General features: G+C 39.7%; 2 protein-coding genes across 4 annotated transcripts in view; one reads left to right on the forward strand and one right to left on the reverse strand.

Annotated features, from left to right (window-relative positions):
* Positions 1 to 483: 483 nt before the first annotated feature.
* Gpr119 (G protein-coupled receptor 119) lies at positions 484 to 6,796 on the forward strand. Its single transcript, XM_028769284.1, has 2 exons — positions 484 to 1,717; positions 5,751 to 6,796. Exon 1 carries the CDS (start codon positions 706 to 708, stop codon positions 1,711 to 1,713), a length of 1,008 nt encoding a protein of 335 aa, XP_028625117.1. The 5' UTR covers positions 484 to 705; the 3' UTR covers positions 1,714 to 1,717; positions 5,751 to 6,796.
* Positions 6,797 to 12,053: 5,257 nt separating this feature from the next.
* Positions 12,054 to 16,456, reverse strand: part of Slc25a14 (solute carrier family 25 member 14) — a 33,019-nt gene continuing 28,616 nt past the window's right edge. For all 3 annotated transcript variants that reach the window (XM_028766189.1, XM_028766109.1, XM_028766264.1), the window contains 2 exons: positions 13,765 to 13,845; positions 12,054 to 12,477 (listed from right to left, as the gene is read on the reverse strand). In XM_028766189.1, coding sequence (XP_028622022.1) covers positions 12,436 to 12,477; positions 13,765 to 13,845 — 123 coding nt within the window. In that variant the 3' untranslated portion in view covers positions 12,054 to 12,435. The remainder of the gene's footprint in view (positions 12,478 to 13,764; positions 13,846 to 16,456) is intronic.

Here is a 16,456-nt window from a genome sequence, read left to right on the forward strand (position 1 = left end):
TATTTGAGAGAATTGGCTTTGACGTGCTGGGAATTAGAAAAAAATAGCATAAATGTGTGGGAACACCCCTGAAAGGATGCTGAGCCCCTCAAATAGCTTATCTCCCTCACTTCACTTCAACTGATTATGATCATTTTGCTTGATTAAAAGTAATCATAATAGTAACTGAGAATTATTTATTAAGCAAATGTTTAATTAAGCTGAGATTAGTTACTCATCTAGCACTTGACACGTAGGAAGAAATGAAAGTTTAATATGGAGCTATGGAGGGGGGAAAGTATGATTAGAGTCAGTTAGATCTGTCAGACAGGAAGCCTGACAAAGGTCCCGATCTGTTCATAGCCCTTGAAGCATCAATGAAGGGACAGGGCCCCAATGGACAGTGTGTACCAAGTACTCAGGAGTTGTCTAGTAACTTGGATGGTAGAGGGGAGGGACTAGCTCGGGGCCTGGGGACAGATTTGTTCTGAGATTGCTGCGTTCAGAAAGCTTGAAAAGCCGGAGGCTGAGGACTGAAAAGGAGAGGATGAGTAAGCTTTAATGACATCAGGAAACCAAAGATGGCAAGCTGCCAGACTGGCCTGCCAGTAATGGCCAGAACTGTGCTGTGACTCTGAACCTACAGCACATCTAATCCTGTCCCGTGAGAATCTGAGCTCGAGACCCAGCATGCCCTTGTGAGTGGAAGTCCTGCTACCTGGAACCATGGAGTCATCCTTCTCATTTGGAGTGATCCTTGCTGTCCTGACCATCCTCATCATTGGTGTTAATGCACTCGTGGTTGTGGCTATGCTGCTATCAATCTACAAGAATGATGGTGTTGGCCTTTGCTTCACCTTGAATCTGGCCGTGGCTGATACCTTGATTGGCGTGGCTATTTCTGGGCTAGTTACAGACCAGCTCTCCAGCTCTGCTCAGCACACAGAGAAGACCTTGTGTAGCCTTCGGATGGCATTTGTCACTTCTTCTGCAGCTGCCTCTGTCCTCACAGTCATGCTGATTGCCTTTGACAGATACCTTGCCATTAAGCAGCCCCTCCGTTACTTCCAGATCATGAATGGGCTTGTGGCTGGAGCATGCATTGCAGGACTGTGGTTGGTATCTTACCTTATCGGCTTCCTCCCACTCGGAGTCTCCATATTCCAGCAGACCACCTACCAAGGGCCCTGCAGCTTCTTTGCTGTGTTTCACCCAAGGTTTGTGCTGACCCTCTCCTGTGCTGGCTTCTTCCCAGCTGTGCTCCTCTTTGTCTTCTTCTACTGTGACATGCTCAAGATTGCCTCTGTGCACAGCCAGCAGATCCGGAAAATGGAACATGCAGGAGCCATGGCTGGAGCTTACCGGCCCCCACGACCTGTCAACGATTTCAAGGCTGTCCGTACTGTATCTGTTCTTATTGGGAGCTTCACTCTGTCCTGGTCTCCCTTTCTCATCACCAGCATTGTGCAGGTGGCCTGCCACAAGTGCTGCCTCTACCAAGTGCTGGAAAAGTACCTGTGGCTCCTTGGAGTTGTCAACTCCCTGCTCAACCCACTCATCTATGCCTATTGGCAGAGGGAGGTTCGGCAGCAGCTCTGCCACATGGCCCTGGGAGTAAAGAAGTTCTTCACTTCAATCCCCCTCCTTCTCTCAGGCAGGAATCATCGTCCAAAGAGGACCAGAGAAAGTTCCTATCATATCGTCACTATCAGCCATCCGGAGCTAGATGGCTAAGATGGTAAGGAAGGAATGTTTCAAAGTGCCTTTCCCATTCCCACTCTGGATCCCAGCTAGGTGATAATATATGACATCCTCCACAACGTCAGAACTTCCCTCAGCAAACTGACCACCAACCTCCTATGTCTTACACCTTCAGAATGACGCAAATGAGGCTGGATCCTGACTTTCATCTCTAACCACTTTCTGTACCTGCAAATCTCCAGCCTTTCTTGCCCTTTGGAAATAGACCTGTTTACTGTACAGGTATACTTGCTTCAAGGAGTGAAAGGGTATTTATACATCAGATTCTATTTCTGATTATACCAGAGCAATGCTTTCCAATAGAAATATAGTGTAAGGTGCACACACAATTTTAATGTTCTAGGAATCACGTTAAGAAATAGGCAAAATTAAGGGTTTTTCTGTCTCAGCTTTGATTTCTAAATTCTTATTTTACTTGTATATGTTTATGGGGTATAATGTGATACTTCCAAGTGTATATTATATACTGATCAAATCAGAGTTACATTTCTATCACCTTAAACATTAATATTGATGTTTTATTTAACCCTGTGTGTTCAAAATACTAGACAGCACAGCACTAGCAACCCAGTTCTCTTTATTTATTTTGGTGATTGACTCCAACAATCACTCCCATCAGAGTCCCTACTTTCCCTAATTTATATCACAGGTTACACATAAGTTCACATTGAATATGAGATCCTAGATTATAGAACCCAATGTCTGTTGTCATGGGGCTCAAATCAATGTTTCTTTTAGTAAAGCCCCTCCTTAGTGATCATTTCTGTTAGCACACCCCATCCACTGTCCACCACCTTTTTAACTCTCTGGTGCACCTTTCCTGCTATCGCCTCCTATGTCACTTTACAGCTACTTGCTGATGACAGTACACAACCCCAAATGGAGACACTGTAAGGGAAGGAAGCGTGAGCCCACCTTGCTCCTCAGAACTCCACGTTTTTGATTGAATTTGTTCTGAAATGTGTGTTTTCCTAAGAAACTCCATCATGTAAGAAGCCACTAAAATTGCACAGGAAACTAGCTCATTCTTTTTTCCTGGATAGTATAGAAAATGACAGTGTTGAAGGGTGAGGATGTAGCCCCATGATAGAACACTGGCCTAGCACATACCAGATCCTGGGTTCCATCCTCAGAGCCCCACCCCTAGCAAATGCCCATGCTTCCAGCTGGGGATAGTGCTAGAGCTCCCCCTGCCCCCAGGACAATACTTAAGGGCAGAATTGGGGGCCGGGATGTCCAGGAACTCAGGAACTATGCTTTGCCTTCCTCTGCTTTCCTCTCTTTCCTCATCCTCCTGGCTTCCACCACAGATTATTAAAGTATGACTCTCTGAACGCCAAGCTTAATAACGTCCCAGAAAGACAGTTGATAACAAAAAGTGGCAAGAAGAAAGTAAAACTTCTTTGATTTAGACTTTAAACACCCCAAAAATGTTATTCCCTCACTCTCTTTTAAGATGATGGCTTCATGTGACCAACATGCAAAGGCTCATTCCAAGACACCATTGGGATTCTTTCGAATCTGAAATACTATTCAGAAGCCATCCTCGTCACCACAGGATGTCATCACAACCTGTTGTTTTTCAATTGATTTTTCTTAATTCTCCTTTTAGTCTTAACTCCTAGCTTTCTTGCATCAGCCACTCAGAGGATAATAATGACTTCTTTGCAATTCTATGCCCTTTAAAACATCCTTTCTATCTTCATCCTCTAAGAGCCTGGTTCCTGCTGATCTAACCCTGCTTGTGTAAGATGCTCTGTGGCTGCACTGCCTCGGAGGAGAATAGAGATTGCTTTCACCGCAGCAGATTTTATGTTCTTGCACCTGAGGAAGTTTTTGCTTCTTGGGTGGATTAAAGAACCCAATAAGACTCAAAATACAAAGCAATCATCAAGTAATGGTTAGTCTGAGTTACTGTGAACTAGATAAAATGCAAATGAAAAGTGGATTTCAGTTAAAATTAAAAACTGGCTCAAAGTAATTCCCTGTCTGTTGGTGTTCACAGCTTAATACCTGGCTTTGGTGGAAAGGACAGATCTTGCTAAGAGAATGTAAGTTACATGGAACAGAATTATTTAATTAGCCTGATTTAATCATTTCATAGCATAAACATATCAAAGCATTACAGTGCACTTCATAAGTATATACACTTATTTTTCAACCAGAAATAAAAGAAAAAGAAAGGTGTTTTAAAGCCGCAAGGGAAAAGTAGGAACTAAGGGGACACTGGGTGATGGGCGAGGGGGACCATCCAATGTGCTGAGTCAGCATACTGGAGCTGAGAAACCAAAGAGAAGTATTCAGACTGTGACTCACTCAATAATTCTAAAATTATTTATCTTTTTAGATTTATTTGTATTATTTTGTATGTATGTTTTGCCTGTTGGTATGTCTGCGCATCACATGTGTGTCTGGTGCCCAAGGAAGTGGTAACCCTCCAAAAGGGTGCTAGAAATCGAACCTGAATCTTTAAGCAAGTACAAGTGCTCTTAACCACTGAGCCAACTCCCCAGCCCTCACTTGTTACAATTCTTAAAACAAAATTCCTATTCTGTTAACTGGGGTAATCAGATCAACCCTGTGCAACTATAACGAGGAGCACTCAGATACGTTTGTGAAGATGCCTAGTAAACTATAAGACATGGTTAGTTTTCTTCATTAAAGAAAATCCCAAAGAATGAAACATGTAGGTGAAATGTTTACAGGAGTCCATCATATTCAGATATTATGATCTATAAGGAAAGGGCAATTTGGCTCAGAACTGTGAAACCTTCACCCAATGAATAAGCTTTTTTTTTTTTTTAAGAGAGATAAGATTCAGTATACAGGTCTAGAGGAATGGCTCAATGGTCAAGATCACTTGCTGCTCCTGCAGATTTCCCGTTTCATTTCCCAGCACCCACATGTTGGCTAACAAAGGCCTGTAACTCCAGTCTGGGGGAATCCGACACCCTCTTCTGGCCTCTGTGAGCACATATATATACATGATTCTCAGCATGCAGGCAGGCTTACACAAATACATATAATGTTTTTGAAATATATGCAGAAGTTCAAGGTCAGCCTGGTCTACATAGTGAATTTCAGGACAACCAGGCCTATAGAGAGAGACTCTGTTTCAAAACAATCAAAAAATTAAAAATAAAAAAGGATTCAAGAAGCTGGGCAGTGGTGGCGCATGGCTTTAATCCCAGCACTTGGGAGGCAGAGGCAGGCAGATTTCTGAGTTCGAGGCCAGCCTGGTCTACAGAGTGAGTTCCAGGATAGCCAGGGCTACACAGAGAAACCCCGTCTCAAAAAAAAAAAAAAAGATTCAGGAAGAGGAGCTGGAGAGGTGGGTCAGTGGTTAAGAGAATTGGCTGCTCTTCCAGAGGACCCAGCTTCCACATGGTAGCTTACAAATGTAACTCCAGTTCCACAGGATCTATCATCTTCTCCTGGCCTCCACAGACACTGCGCACATGTAGTACACAGGCATACCTTCTGGAAAGCACTCATATAAATAAGATAAAGTAGAAATAAATAAAATCCCCTCAAAATAAAAGATTCAAGGTGCAAAAAAAAAAAAAAACCACCCACGAAATCTAATATCTTAGCAGCCATCAAGGCAAAGCAAGACACCAACAAGGCTTTAGTAGTACACACTTGAGTATAAGAATAACTGCAATTAAGAACACTGTTATATAAGCTTCCCAGAGCAGAGATGCAAAATGCTATGCAAAAGTTAGTGGCTTCCTTTGATGAAGGCTCAGTCACAGAGAAGAGGAAACAGACTTTATTTACACAGCCAATGTTAACCCACAGACTTACAAAGAAGCCAGATTCTATTCAGCAATTGATCAAAACACCCAAAAGATATTAAGACACTGACACAATCAATGTAGAGTTATCAGTTACATTCACAGTTTCCAAGAGCAGCTTGCTGTAAATTTGTTGTAAAAATTGTCTCATGATCAAGTTTCCTATTAAATCCTTGGGAAACTAAACCAATCCATATCACATTTCTGTTTCAGCTGCATGACTTCTCTCAAGGACATGAAATCACGTACCCTTCTATATGATATGTTTTGAGTGTTTTACAATTGGTAAAGGCAGGTTGTCCTGACCTGCCAACACTCTTACATGACCATTCAGTTCATCTCGAGGAGTCAGCCAGCCAGAACCGCCCTTGGGATATCATCTCCCCAGATGAAGTATTAACTGACTCAAAGGAGAATTAATGTTATGAGCTTGATTTCATTCTCAGCAAGTTTGGTAACTGGCCAACGTGAAATGAGCAAGCATGAGAGATCCTCCGAGGACATGCATAGAAATAAGAGGAAATAAGATGTCAACACCTGGACAATAAGAACAGCAATATACTCCAGGACAGACTACAGCTCCTTGACTATCATGGGTCAGTCAAAACTGAGTGCTAACTTCAGTACCTTCCTTACTATTCCTTCAAAGCTGCTGAGCAGTCGGGAATCACCTCCTTTTCCATGAATTCTCATTTGCTAGTTCTTCAATCTTACCAACTCAGTGGTGGTACCTACCAATGTTAACTCTCATTCACTAATTGTAAATCTGTCTACCTGTCTATCCCCAAAACATTTAAGAGTGAAGTGTTATAAAATTGCATCTATCCTGGGATTCCTTTTCGAACTGCACATTGATGTATGAAAGATATGTATTAGCCCTTTCTTCTTATTCTTCTTATTAAAACTTTTACTCATTTTAGAAATTTTTTAAAATAATTCAGGTACTTATAATTACACCCTCCAGGGATGGCCACTTTTATCCTCTACCATTTTTACACTTTATATTATGCATATTTTCTTATGTCACTGCGTCTTCTTCAAAAGCATACCATAACAGCTGTATGTATGTGTTCAACAAATGAATATGTAGCATTTTAGTCACTTCCTATAGTTGTGCTCTAATTTAGTATTTATCATCATCATATCAATATAAATAACCTGTGCACAAATCTCTAATGTGCTTCTGTTCAATTATTGAAGTATACAGTCTTCAAAGCAGCGTTATTAAATCAACAAGTATTATGTCTTGATAAGAATTTGGATTTAGGCTGTGTGTCGTGGCACACATCTTTAATCCCAGCACTAGGGAGGCAGATGCAGAGTATAAGGCCAGTCTAGTCTACATAGTGAATTCCAGGACAACTAAAGACCTTGTCTCAAAAACAACAAGAACAAGAAGAACAAAATAGATTTAGGTTAAATTTCCATGGGATAGCTACTAGAGGACATCATCTATAAACTGCACATGAATGGACAGCCCTGACACATCTCAAGGAAATAAAAGCCCACAAGTTGCTGAAACGTGAGACATTCTAAGAAAACTTGGTTTACGTTAGCTCTGGTTTGTTTTAACAAAAGGAAATCTTTTGATAAGTCCTGCTTATCACAATGCTTAATCCTTCTCCTGAAATTCAGAAAGCTGGACTACAGAACACAGTAGCTTAATAAAGCCCTTTACCATGTAATTCCATCAATACAGCACAGTGTGATATTCAGGTATCGATTTCAACATGGCCACTCAAATTTTTCTGAAGCAATCTTTGTATGGAATCACAAACTATTAAGCAAGAGTAAGAGCCAAGCATTTGCACACAGAGCTGGGAGGTGATTCTTGTGCAGATGAAGATGAGAAGCTGTAGTCCTCTGAAAGTCTTACTGCAAGGGGAAGGGTGTGCTCTGGCCACTGGGTCAGGCATGGCAGGCTAAGGTGCACGAGAGTTTAACATGCTGCCCAGCCATATGTTCCCTAGATTTACAAGCTGTCAGGATCCCAATCAGTTGCTGGGCTCAAGCAGCCCTCTCATGAGGAAGCCTAGAAACCACCAATGCAGCTGCTAAGGGTCTAAGAGTCTGTATTGACAAAGCACTCCCATTTCTTTAAACTCCGCTCCTTTACACTGGGCCAGGCAGGACTCATTTGCTCCCGAGTACCAGAGGAAGTAAGATCATACAGGGTGGAAAGCCAGAGGAAACTCCACATATGTTAGTTCTTTTTTTTTTATATATGCTGCCTGACAATCACATGATTTAATCCCATTTCCCATCCACCATAATAACTGTGCATTGGTCCCAGTTCTGTCTCAACTGTGTTGACATTAAGGCACTATACAACTGATAAATACAGGAGACAACGCTGTCTCAGGTCCTGTAAAAGGCTGTGCTGCCTTACAAAACTCTTAAATGCGTTTTTATAAAGTTGTTCACTGAGACAGTCAACAGATGTGAAAACACTTTATACAGAAAGGCAACTGAATGTCATATCAGCTTGGGACTACTTCAGGAAATGGCGAGATGCAAAACCCAATAAATTATAGCTGAATGGCTATGAAGTTACTTCAAGTGTAAAAACTGATTCAGAATAAGTGGCTCTTTATACCTTAAAGTCTCAAGCGCCAGGTCCCCTCATAATTTTATATACAGTGACATTAAACTTTTTTCTTACTAAGTAAGTGGTAGAGACATAGATGTATTATAAAGTGTTTAGAATGAATAAGACACAGCTCAACCAAGTGGAGTCTGGTGCTAAGATAGTGAATAGCGAGAAGCATCCTTCCACTAAAACTAGAAATGATTATTACACTTCTAATGGGGAAGTCATGAATGGTGTGTTTTTTTTTTTTTAAGGAAAGTGAACCTTTTAAAAGATTCGTTTTTATGTATGGCTTTTTTTTTCTTTTTGCCTGTGTGTATGTATATGTATTGTATGTGTGCCTGGTACCTGCAGAGGCCAAAAGTGGGATCTGGATCTGTCAGAGCTGGAGTTAGAGTTGTGAGCTGCCATGTAGGTACTAGGAACTGAATCTGGATCTTCTGTAAGAGCAGCAAAAACTCTTAAATTCTGAGCTCCAGGAAGGCAATGTTTTGTTTGTAACAGGGTCTCATACTGTGTAGTCCTGCCTGTCCTGGTAGTCACTCTGTAGATCAGGCTGGCCCTGAACTCACAGATATGTTTGCCTCTGCCTCCTTGAATTAAAGATGTATACCATCACACCGGGCCGCAAGAAGGCAATTTTTTACTCTAGCTTACATGTAATGCATTACGAGAGGAGACTGGAGTGATTAAAATCTTAGTGAACAGAGAATTATTTATAATCAGGTACTTAATAACATAATCATTTGTCTTATAAATTTTTATGACAAAATATAACTTTACATTGGAAGAGAGGACTAGAAGTCTAGCCCCATGTTCAAATTTAAAAATTTCAAAGTTTCATCTACACTAATAACTCCACGTTCTAAACATCGGAACCCTGCAGTGTTGTCCACTGTGAGTTGCACTGGCTTAAACTGGAGGAAGAAGGGACAGGGTAACAATGGAGGTAATGGAAGAGAGACCAACAAAGGGAAATTGTAGGAAGTGGAAAAATAATGGGGGAATTATATAGACATAGTCACAGTCTCTGAGAAAGCAATCAAAATTCAGTACCACGTGTGTCAAAGAGTAACTAATCACAAGAATCTACTGACCTCCTTCTCTCGCGTGGTGCTGTAAGTATCGGGGAATTAATGGAATCAGACTTTTTAAGTGCTCACCTGCTATAAACTTTCAGTGACTCCTAACAAGATAAGTAATAAATGGCTCACATAATGATAATAAACAAGGGCTCATGAGCCAGACCTTAACATTCTTGCACTGCTACCTTCGATGGGCCAAGTACTTCACTTTTCTATATGTCAATTTCTATTCTGAAATATGAGACTAGTACTTGCCTCACAGGAGGGTTTTAAAGACTTGGTTTTATAAATACACTATTCTTATAACAGTATCTGGCACATAATAAATTACTCAAGTCTCTCTCTCTCATCAGAGATATGGAGTAGATAATGGCAGATGTGCACAAAACAAGTCTTCAGGTCAGAGGAAAGACATGGGCAGGAGATGTACATCTGGAAGCCATTAGTACACAGGAAGTATTTAGACTCATGACAGTACTGCTCCTAGTATTGGCTAAAATTTGAAGTGATCCTTATAATAAATCATCTGGTAATTCAATTTTTAAATTAACATATACCATAGTATGTTCTGAACCTTTACCATATTTTGGGGTAGTCTATCTGATCCTTTGGCTACAGATTAATTCATGTAGTCATTAAACAAATATTTACTGTGTGTAACTTCTTTGGTAGGCTTTAAGAATCCAGAAGTGAACAAAGTCAGTATCATTCCTTTCTTTGAAGAGATTACAGCGTGAACAGAAATGTAGATACTAGTTGAATGAGCACACAAATATAATGTAAAGTTATTAAACTGTGATACACTGTAAAAAAATTATAACAATGAAAGTTAATGGCATTAGGACAAAGGAAATGACTTAAAAGATTTCTATTAAGGAATCTAATAACAAAGAGAATAGAGATGTGGGGCACTGGAGAAACCAGAGTGGACAGGAGGAGGAGTGGGAGGGATATACACAGTGTTCATGTTCCAAGTTTTCAAAAAACAAGCTTAAAAAATTGCCAAATGTGAATTGCTAAAATAACAGCAAAATAAACATAAACAAGGAGAAACTATTACACACCTACTAGGTATCAAAACAATGACACCAACAAATCTGGGAAGAATGTTGGACAACAGTAACTCCTGTTCATTGCTGCTGGAAATGCAAAACTGTAGTCACTAAAGGAGACAGTTTGGCAACTTCTTGTACAATTAAACCTTATTGTACCATTCCACAACCACGTTCCTTGATGTTTACATAAACAAACTGAAAAGTTACACCTATACAAAATCCCACATACAAATGGTTACCACTCCTTTATTCTTGCCCAAACTTGAAAGCAACCAAATATCCTTCAGTGAGTAAATGGATAAACTGCTGTGCACAGAGGAGATGAGCATTATTCAACACCATTTAGGTTTGGATCTTAAGGGTTTCCCCCTTAAGGATTCTATGCTGAGGGATTAGTTCTTGGCTGATGATACTACTGGGATGTAGTGGAAAATGACGAGGTAGGACCTAGTTGCTGGAAATAGATCACTGAAGTTACATCCTTGAAGGCAATATTGGTACAAAGATCCCTTCATTTCTTTCTCATTGCTTCCTGGCTACTACAAAGTAGATAGCTTTCTTCTATGGTTTTATGCCACAGTGAGCTTCATCAAAGACCCCAAAACATGGTCATTTCACCTAATGGAACTGAAACTTCTCAAAACATGGGCCGAAATAAACCTCTCCTTCTTTATGTTTCCCTGCTATTCTGTCACAGTGCCAAAATGTTGTCTAAATATAGCACTAAACCAAAATGAGATATACAGCCATTAAGACATAGAACAGAAACAAAGAGATGGCTCAGTGGTTAGGAGCACTTGTTACTCTTGCAGAGGATGTACCTTCAGTTCCCAGCACCCACATGGCAGTTCACAATCTTCTGTAATTCCAGTTCCAGGGTATACAACTCCCCTTTTCTTGGCTTCCAGGAACACTCAGGCACACAGGTGGTCCATAGACATACAATGTAGGCAAAACACCCATGTACACAAATTAAAATAAAGAAATCTTTAAAAAAGACAGAGGACACTTAGATGAACATTGCTAAGTGAAAGAAGCCTGTGTGAAAGGCTACTATATGATTCCAACTATGTGACACTCTGGAAAGGCACTACCGTTGAGACAGTAAAAGTCTTATTGGTTGCCAAGGGCTAGGAGGATTTTTAGGACAATAAAACCATTCTTTATGATTCTCTGATGGCAGAAATATGTTGGTAAAACACTTGTCAAGATGTATACAGCCTTATCCACATAGTAACATCCACTCTTCCTTTCACTCAGCTTAAATGTCAACTCCACTATGAAGCTTTGACAAATCCTCTAAGGCTCTTTCTCTTCCATCCTCCTGCAGCTCGCTCCTCTCATAGTACTTAGAACCTCCTGTGATGACTTAACTCTCAAACCAGTTCCTACTATAACTCGCTTAAAAAACAGACAGACTCATTCTTCATATCCCTAGCATTGAGGAAATGATAGTCACACAATAAACATTTGAACAAACGCATGAGTGGATAATGAAGATCTTCACTCTGAACGCAGGACTCTAATTGTAAACCTTGGTTAGCATTTTTTCTGTAGAACTTTCCAAATGATCCACTTGACTGTTTCATATTCTAGAAACAACCACAGGCCTGATATTTAAAAGGGAGTGGCATTATGCTGACAAATGCCCTTGCAAAAAAACAATACACCTGTTCTACCTTCATAAATGGGCTTTAGGAGTCCAGTCTCCATTTCAGAGTCACGTTCTAGAGAATGCAACTTAAGAGTTATGAAAGGAGAGTAAATGAAGACAAACTCAAAAAGGTTCAACCAATAAATACTTTAATGAGAACCAAGGTCAAAAACATACCTAGCAGTAACTGTGCTGTAGCCTGCTGCTGTAGCCTGCCTGGGGAAAACCAACTACATTTAAGCCACAGTTGAAAAGGCCCTTCTGAATGTCACCCACCAGTATCCATCTTCACAGAAGACACCAATCTGGGGTCACACTCAAAGTCAATACTTCCTCTCAGGGAAGAGGTAACACAAATGCATAAACAACCTTAAGTCACCCTACTACTCTTCAGTCAGGGGGCCCTGTGAGACCGCTGGTTCTGTAAACACATACATCTTTGTCAAAATAGATCAGGAACACAAAGAGGAACGGTAGAAAGGGTGGCGGGGCTGGGCCGATGGATTTCCAGTTCTTAGATCTGAAGCCTCTTGAGCTGCTCATATGTAATAAAAAACTGAAGAATGAGTCATGGAAGATCACTGGGTTGATATTGAAAGCTAAGCCCATTTTGAAAACTGTGCATTTCACTCTCTTGGTTTACTTAGTCTAAAGGAATTGGATTAAAAGACTTTTCTTGAGATAAAAATGTGTTGAGTGCCTACCATGTACCCGTTATGATCAGGAGCACTTAGCAATGAAAACAAATTATAATAGAGTATTCAAAAGCAAACAGAACAACACACGCACACATGCATATGCACACACACACACACACACACACACCCCTCAGTGCTAGAAAAGCTCTTATACACAATTCAAAATAAAGAGATATTCTGCCTGTTCAGCCTCTAGATTCCAGAAGGGCAGGGAATTATTTTTCAACCCTGCTAAGCTCACAGGACACACATAGCACCCACACACAGTATCCAGCATATGGCTCTGTACATAGGAGGCACTCAACACATCAGAAAGAGTGAGATGCACCCATGGCAAAAGATTCCTACTTGGCTATGGGTTCTTTCATTCTATGAATGCTTTGTGTCGTCTTAGTATTTTTCAGCTATTTGGGTCTCATGGTTATAGTGTAAGAAATCTTAGCCGGGCGGTGGTGGCGCACGCCTTTAATCCCAGCACTTGGGAGGCAGAGGCTGGTGGATTTCTAAGTTCAAGGCCAGCCTGGTCTACAGAGTGAATTCCAGGACAGCCAGGGCTACACAGAAACCCTGTCTCGAAGAAAAAAAAAAAAAAAAGAAAAAAAAGAAATCTTGACCACAATAGCATGGATGATCCTGTGAGCATCTTCCATTGGCATTGCTAAAACTTTCATAGCCCTTTTAAGACTGGTTATGCTTGACATTTTGTTTTATTACGCTTATTTGCTTGTTCACTTGCTTATTTATTTATTTTCTGGAGTGGGGAGGGCGTGTACCTGTCACAACTTGTGCGTGCAGTTCAGAGGACAACTTTACAGGAGTCAATACTCTCCTTGCACCACGAGTCCCAGGGATTAAACTCAGGTCATTAGGTATAGAGGCAAGAACATTTATCCACTGAGCCACCTCATCAGATGATTTTATTTAAAGAGGAACATTTGGCACATCTTTTCTTCCTTTTAAATGTGTATTTGCCTCCAAGGGAAAGTCGTTTCACTACTTGGTTCCATTCACAGTGATCTCCAATGGGAGGCTTGTTTTCCTTACTTGCCTAGAAAGGATTTAATAATAATAATAATAATACCATAACCTAGAATCACCTGTCAATTTGAAGCACTGTCTTCCATTCTCAATTTCCAAAAGGATACAATGATGTTCCAGGGTCCAAGTCGAAGCCAGTTTGGCCAAAATCCTTTATAGAGTGCAAAAAATCCCTCATGTTTCCACATCTGAGGTAAAAGCATAAGTAAAAGTAGTGAATTTCAGGGTTTTTTTTTTTTACATTTGACAACCATTTTCCATGCCCACCCCAGCAACTATCGCTATTATAGTCTCTTTTCTGAAGATGTATTTTGTAGTCTAAAAAATTTGTAGTGTAAACCCATCAAACCATTCATTATATTTATTCAACAATTATTTACTGAGTACCCACCATTTACAAAACATACTTCTTACTGCTGGGAATATAACTGTGAATAAGAGCGGGGCATGGCACTCTGGAAACAGAGGAAGTAAAATCAGGAGTTCAAGGTTATTCTTAGCTACACAGTAAACTTAAGGCCAAGCTAGGCTATATGATACCCTCTCTCTCAAAACAAAACACCAATTAAATGTAATGTGTCCCAAACAAACAAAAAAGACAAATAGGAGGTGTTGGGTGGTACAAAGAAGTTTTGAGGGAGAGGAACAGGAATAAGACAGGATAATGCAGGATAATTCATCCAAGTACATGATAGCACATGATATGCATATGTGTAATGACACTGTGAAGAACAGTTCAAAGGGACAATGTCTGCAGTAACAGACATAGCTACATAAAGTGATGGCACACGTAAAGGACTCTATCCCTAGTCATCCATGACCGTGTGTAGTCCTCACACTATAGCATATCAGGCCTGTTCTGTGTCACCCAAAAGAACAGAGCGTAACTTATCTCCTTTATTGAATTATTCACTCTGAAAGAAAGCAGCTGTCATACCATGACGAACCGGCTACACCATAGGGAACTGAGGCATTTAACTAATACCCATATTATGCTATTATATTAAGCAGATACGCTAACTCTATTCAAGGATGACTGAAGCCCTAGCTGACATGGGATACAACCTCTTAGGGGGTCTTAATCTACAATCACTCAATGAAGCTGCTCCTCAATTCCTGAAAAACCTGGAAAAGAATAAGTGTTCTCTTAAGACCACACAGCTATACATAATTTATACAGTCTATGCCCCCATGGAATGTATATTCTAGTGAAGTTGACAAGCAAATGCATAAATATAGGCAGATTTTGGTAGATACTAATATGTTGACACATATTATATCCAGAAGTTATAAAAGGGATAAAGAAAACCAGGGAAGTGAATGAGGACTTGAGAAAGTCACTGTTGTTCTCCTTCTCTGACTCATGTTTTCTACTTTTAAATTAGTGTGACTCCATGGAATATTTCATGTGAATACTTTGAGGATGGTATGTGGGGAATAACAGGAACTACTTTGCATTTTGGTGCTCTGATTTATACAGTAGGGGTCTCTATATGCACCAAATGGTTTCAAGAACTAGATGACATAGGAAAGGTCAAAAGCCAATGTCATATTCTGAGTATGTCAAACCCATTTCAACTCATCCCCTTTATAATCTGTTCTTTATGAAATTATTTTCACATGACCATCTCCTTCTCATCATTCAAATTATCCAGAAGCTTTTGTTAAGCACCCTAGCTGAAGGAATTCAGACCACCAAGTTGCTATTTCAATATTTTTCTTCATAGTATTTACTTCTGTTATTTTCTTCATAGTATTTACTTCTTTCTAAAATTATTTGTCTATCTTTCTCAACTACAATACAACTTCCAATAGGGGACGAACAGTGTCTGCCTTGTTCATGTTTATATCTCCACCACCTCACAGATCTTGGAACATTAAAGTTTTGTTGAATATAAATTTGTGAGCTGGAGAGATGGCTTAGTGGTTAAAAGCACTAACTGCTCTTCCAGAGGTCCTGAGTTCAATTCTCAGCAACCACATGGTGGCTCACAACCATCTATAAAGGGATCCGATGCCCTCAGAAGATAGCTACAGTGTACCCATATAAATAAAATTAATAAATCTTTAAAATGAAGAATTTGTTTAATATAAAGACATACAAAAATAGTATGATGTTCTAACAGTTCTAAGACTTATCTGAATCCTTATAAATCTCTGGGATATTTGATGAATCAGGTTGTGTGTAAACAAGTAAGAACTTCCGCAGGCAAACACAGATAACAGGACTCTGCATTAAATATATAAAAATACATGTGTCAATATGTTAACATCTACCAATACCTGTCTATATTAATTTGTGCATGTTTGTCAACTTCACTAGAACGTAAATCTATAGGGCATGGACTATATAAGTTATCTCTTGATGTGTAATAAATAAATAAATAAATAAATAAATAAATAAAGTGATTTAGTAAATAACTTGTCCTGGAAAAGTGATAAATGGAAATATTTGTATCTCTATTTTCATGAAACTTTACTGAGACAACCAGTAAAAGCAAATCCAATAAAATGTACTAACTATGAATAAAATATGATATAGCTATGCAATATACTGCTTTATTCAGCAATAAAAAGAAGCAAAGAGTTGATATATGCTACTAGGGATGAACCTTGAAAGCATGCTACTTGAAAGAAAGTAATTAAAAAAGCCATGCACTATGATTCCATTTCTATGAAATATCTAGGACAGATATATTCATAGAAATAGGAAGGAAGGTAATATTTACTTAGGGCTAAATGGGTGAGAGAAACAGACATGGCGTAAAGGATGTATAGGTCACTTTTCAGGTGATAGAA

Source organism: Grammomys surdaster, unplaced genomic scaffold (assembly GCF_004785775.1).
Source record: "Grammomys surdaster isolate TR1022 unplaced genomic scaffold, NIH_TR_1.0 60, whole genome shotgun sequence".
NCBI lineage: Eukaryota > Metazoa > Chordata > Mammalia > Rodentia > Muridae > Grammomys > Grammomys surdaster.

What these genes read in the sequence shown, in the direction of transcription:
- Gpr119 (XM_028769284.1), top strand. Translation starts at nt 706, where the DNA reads ATGGAGTCATCCTTCTCATTTGGAGTGATCCTTGCTGTCCTGACCATC.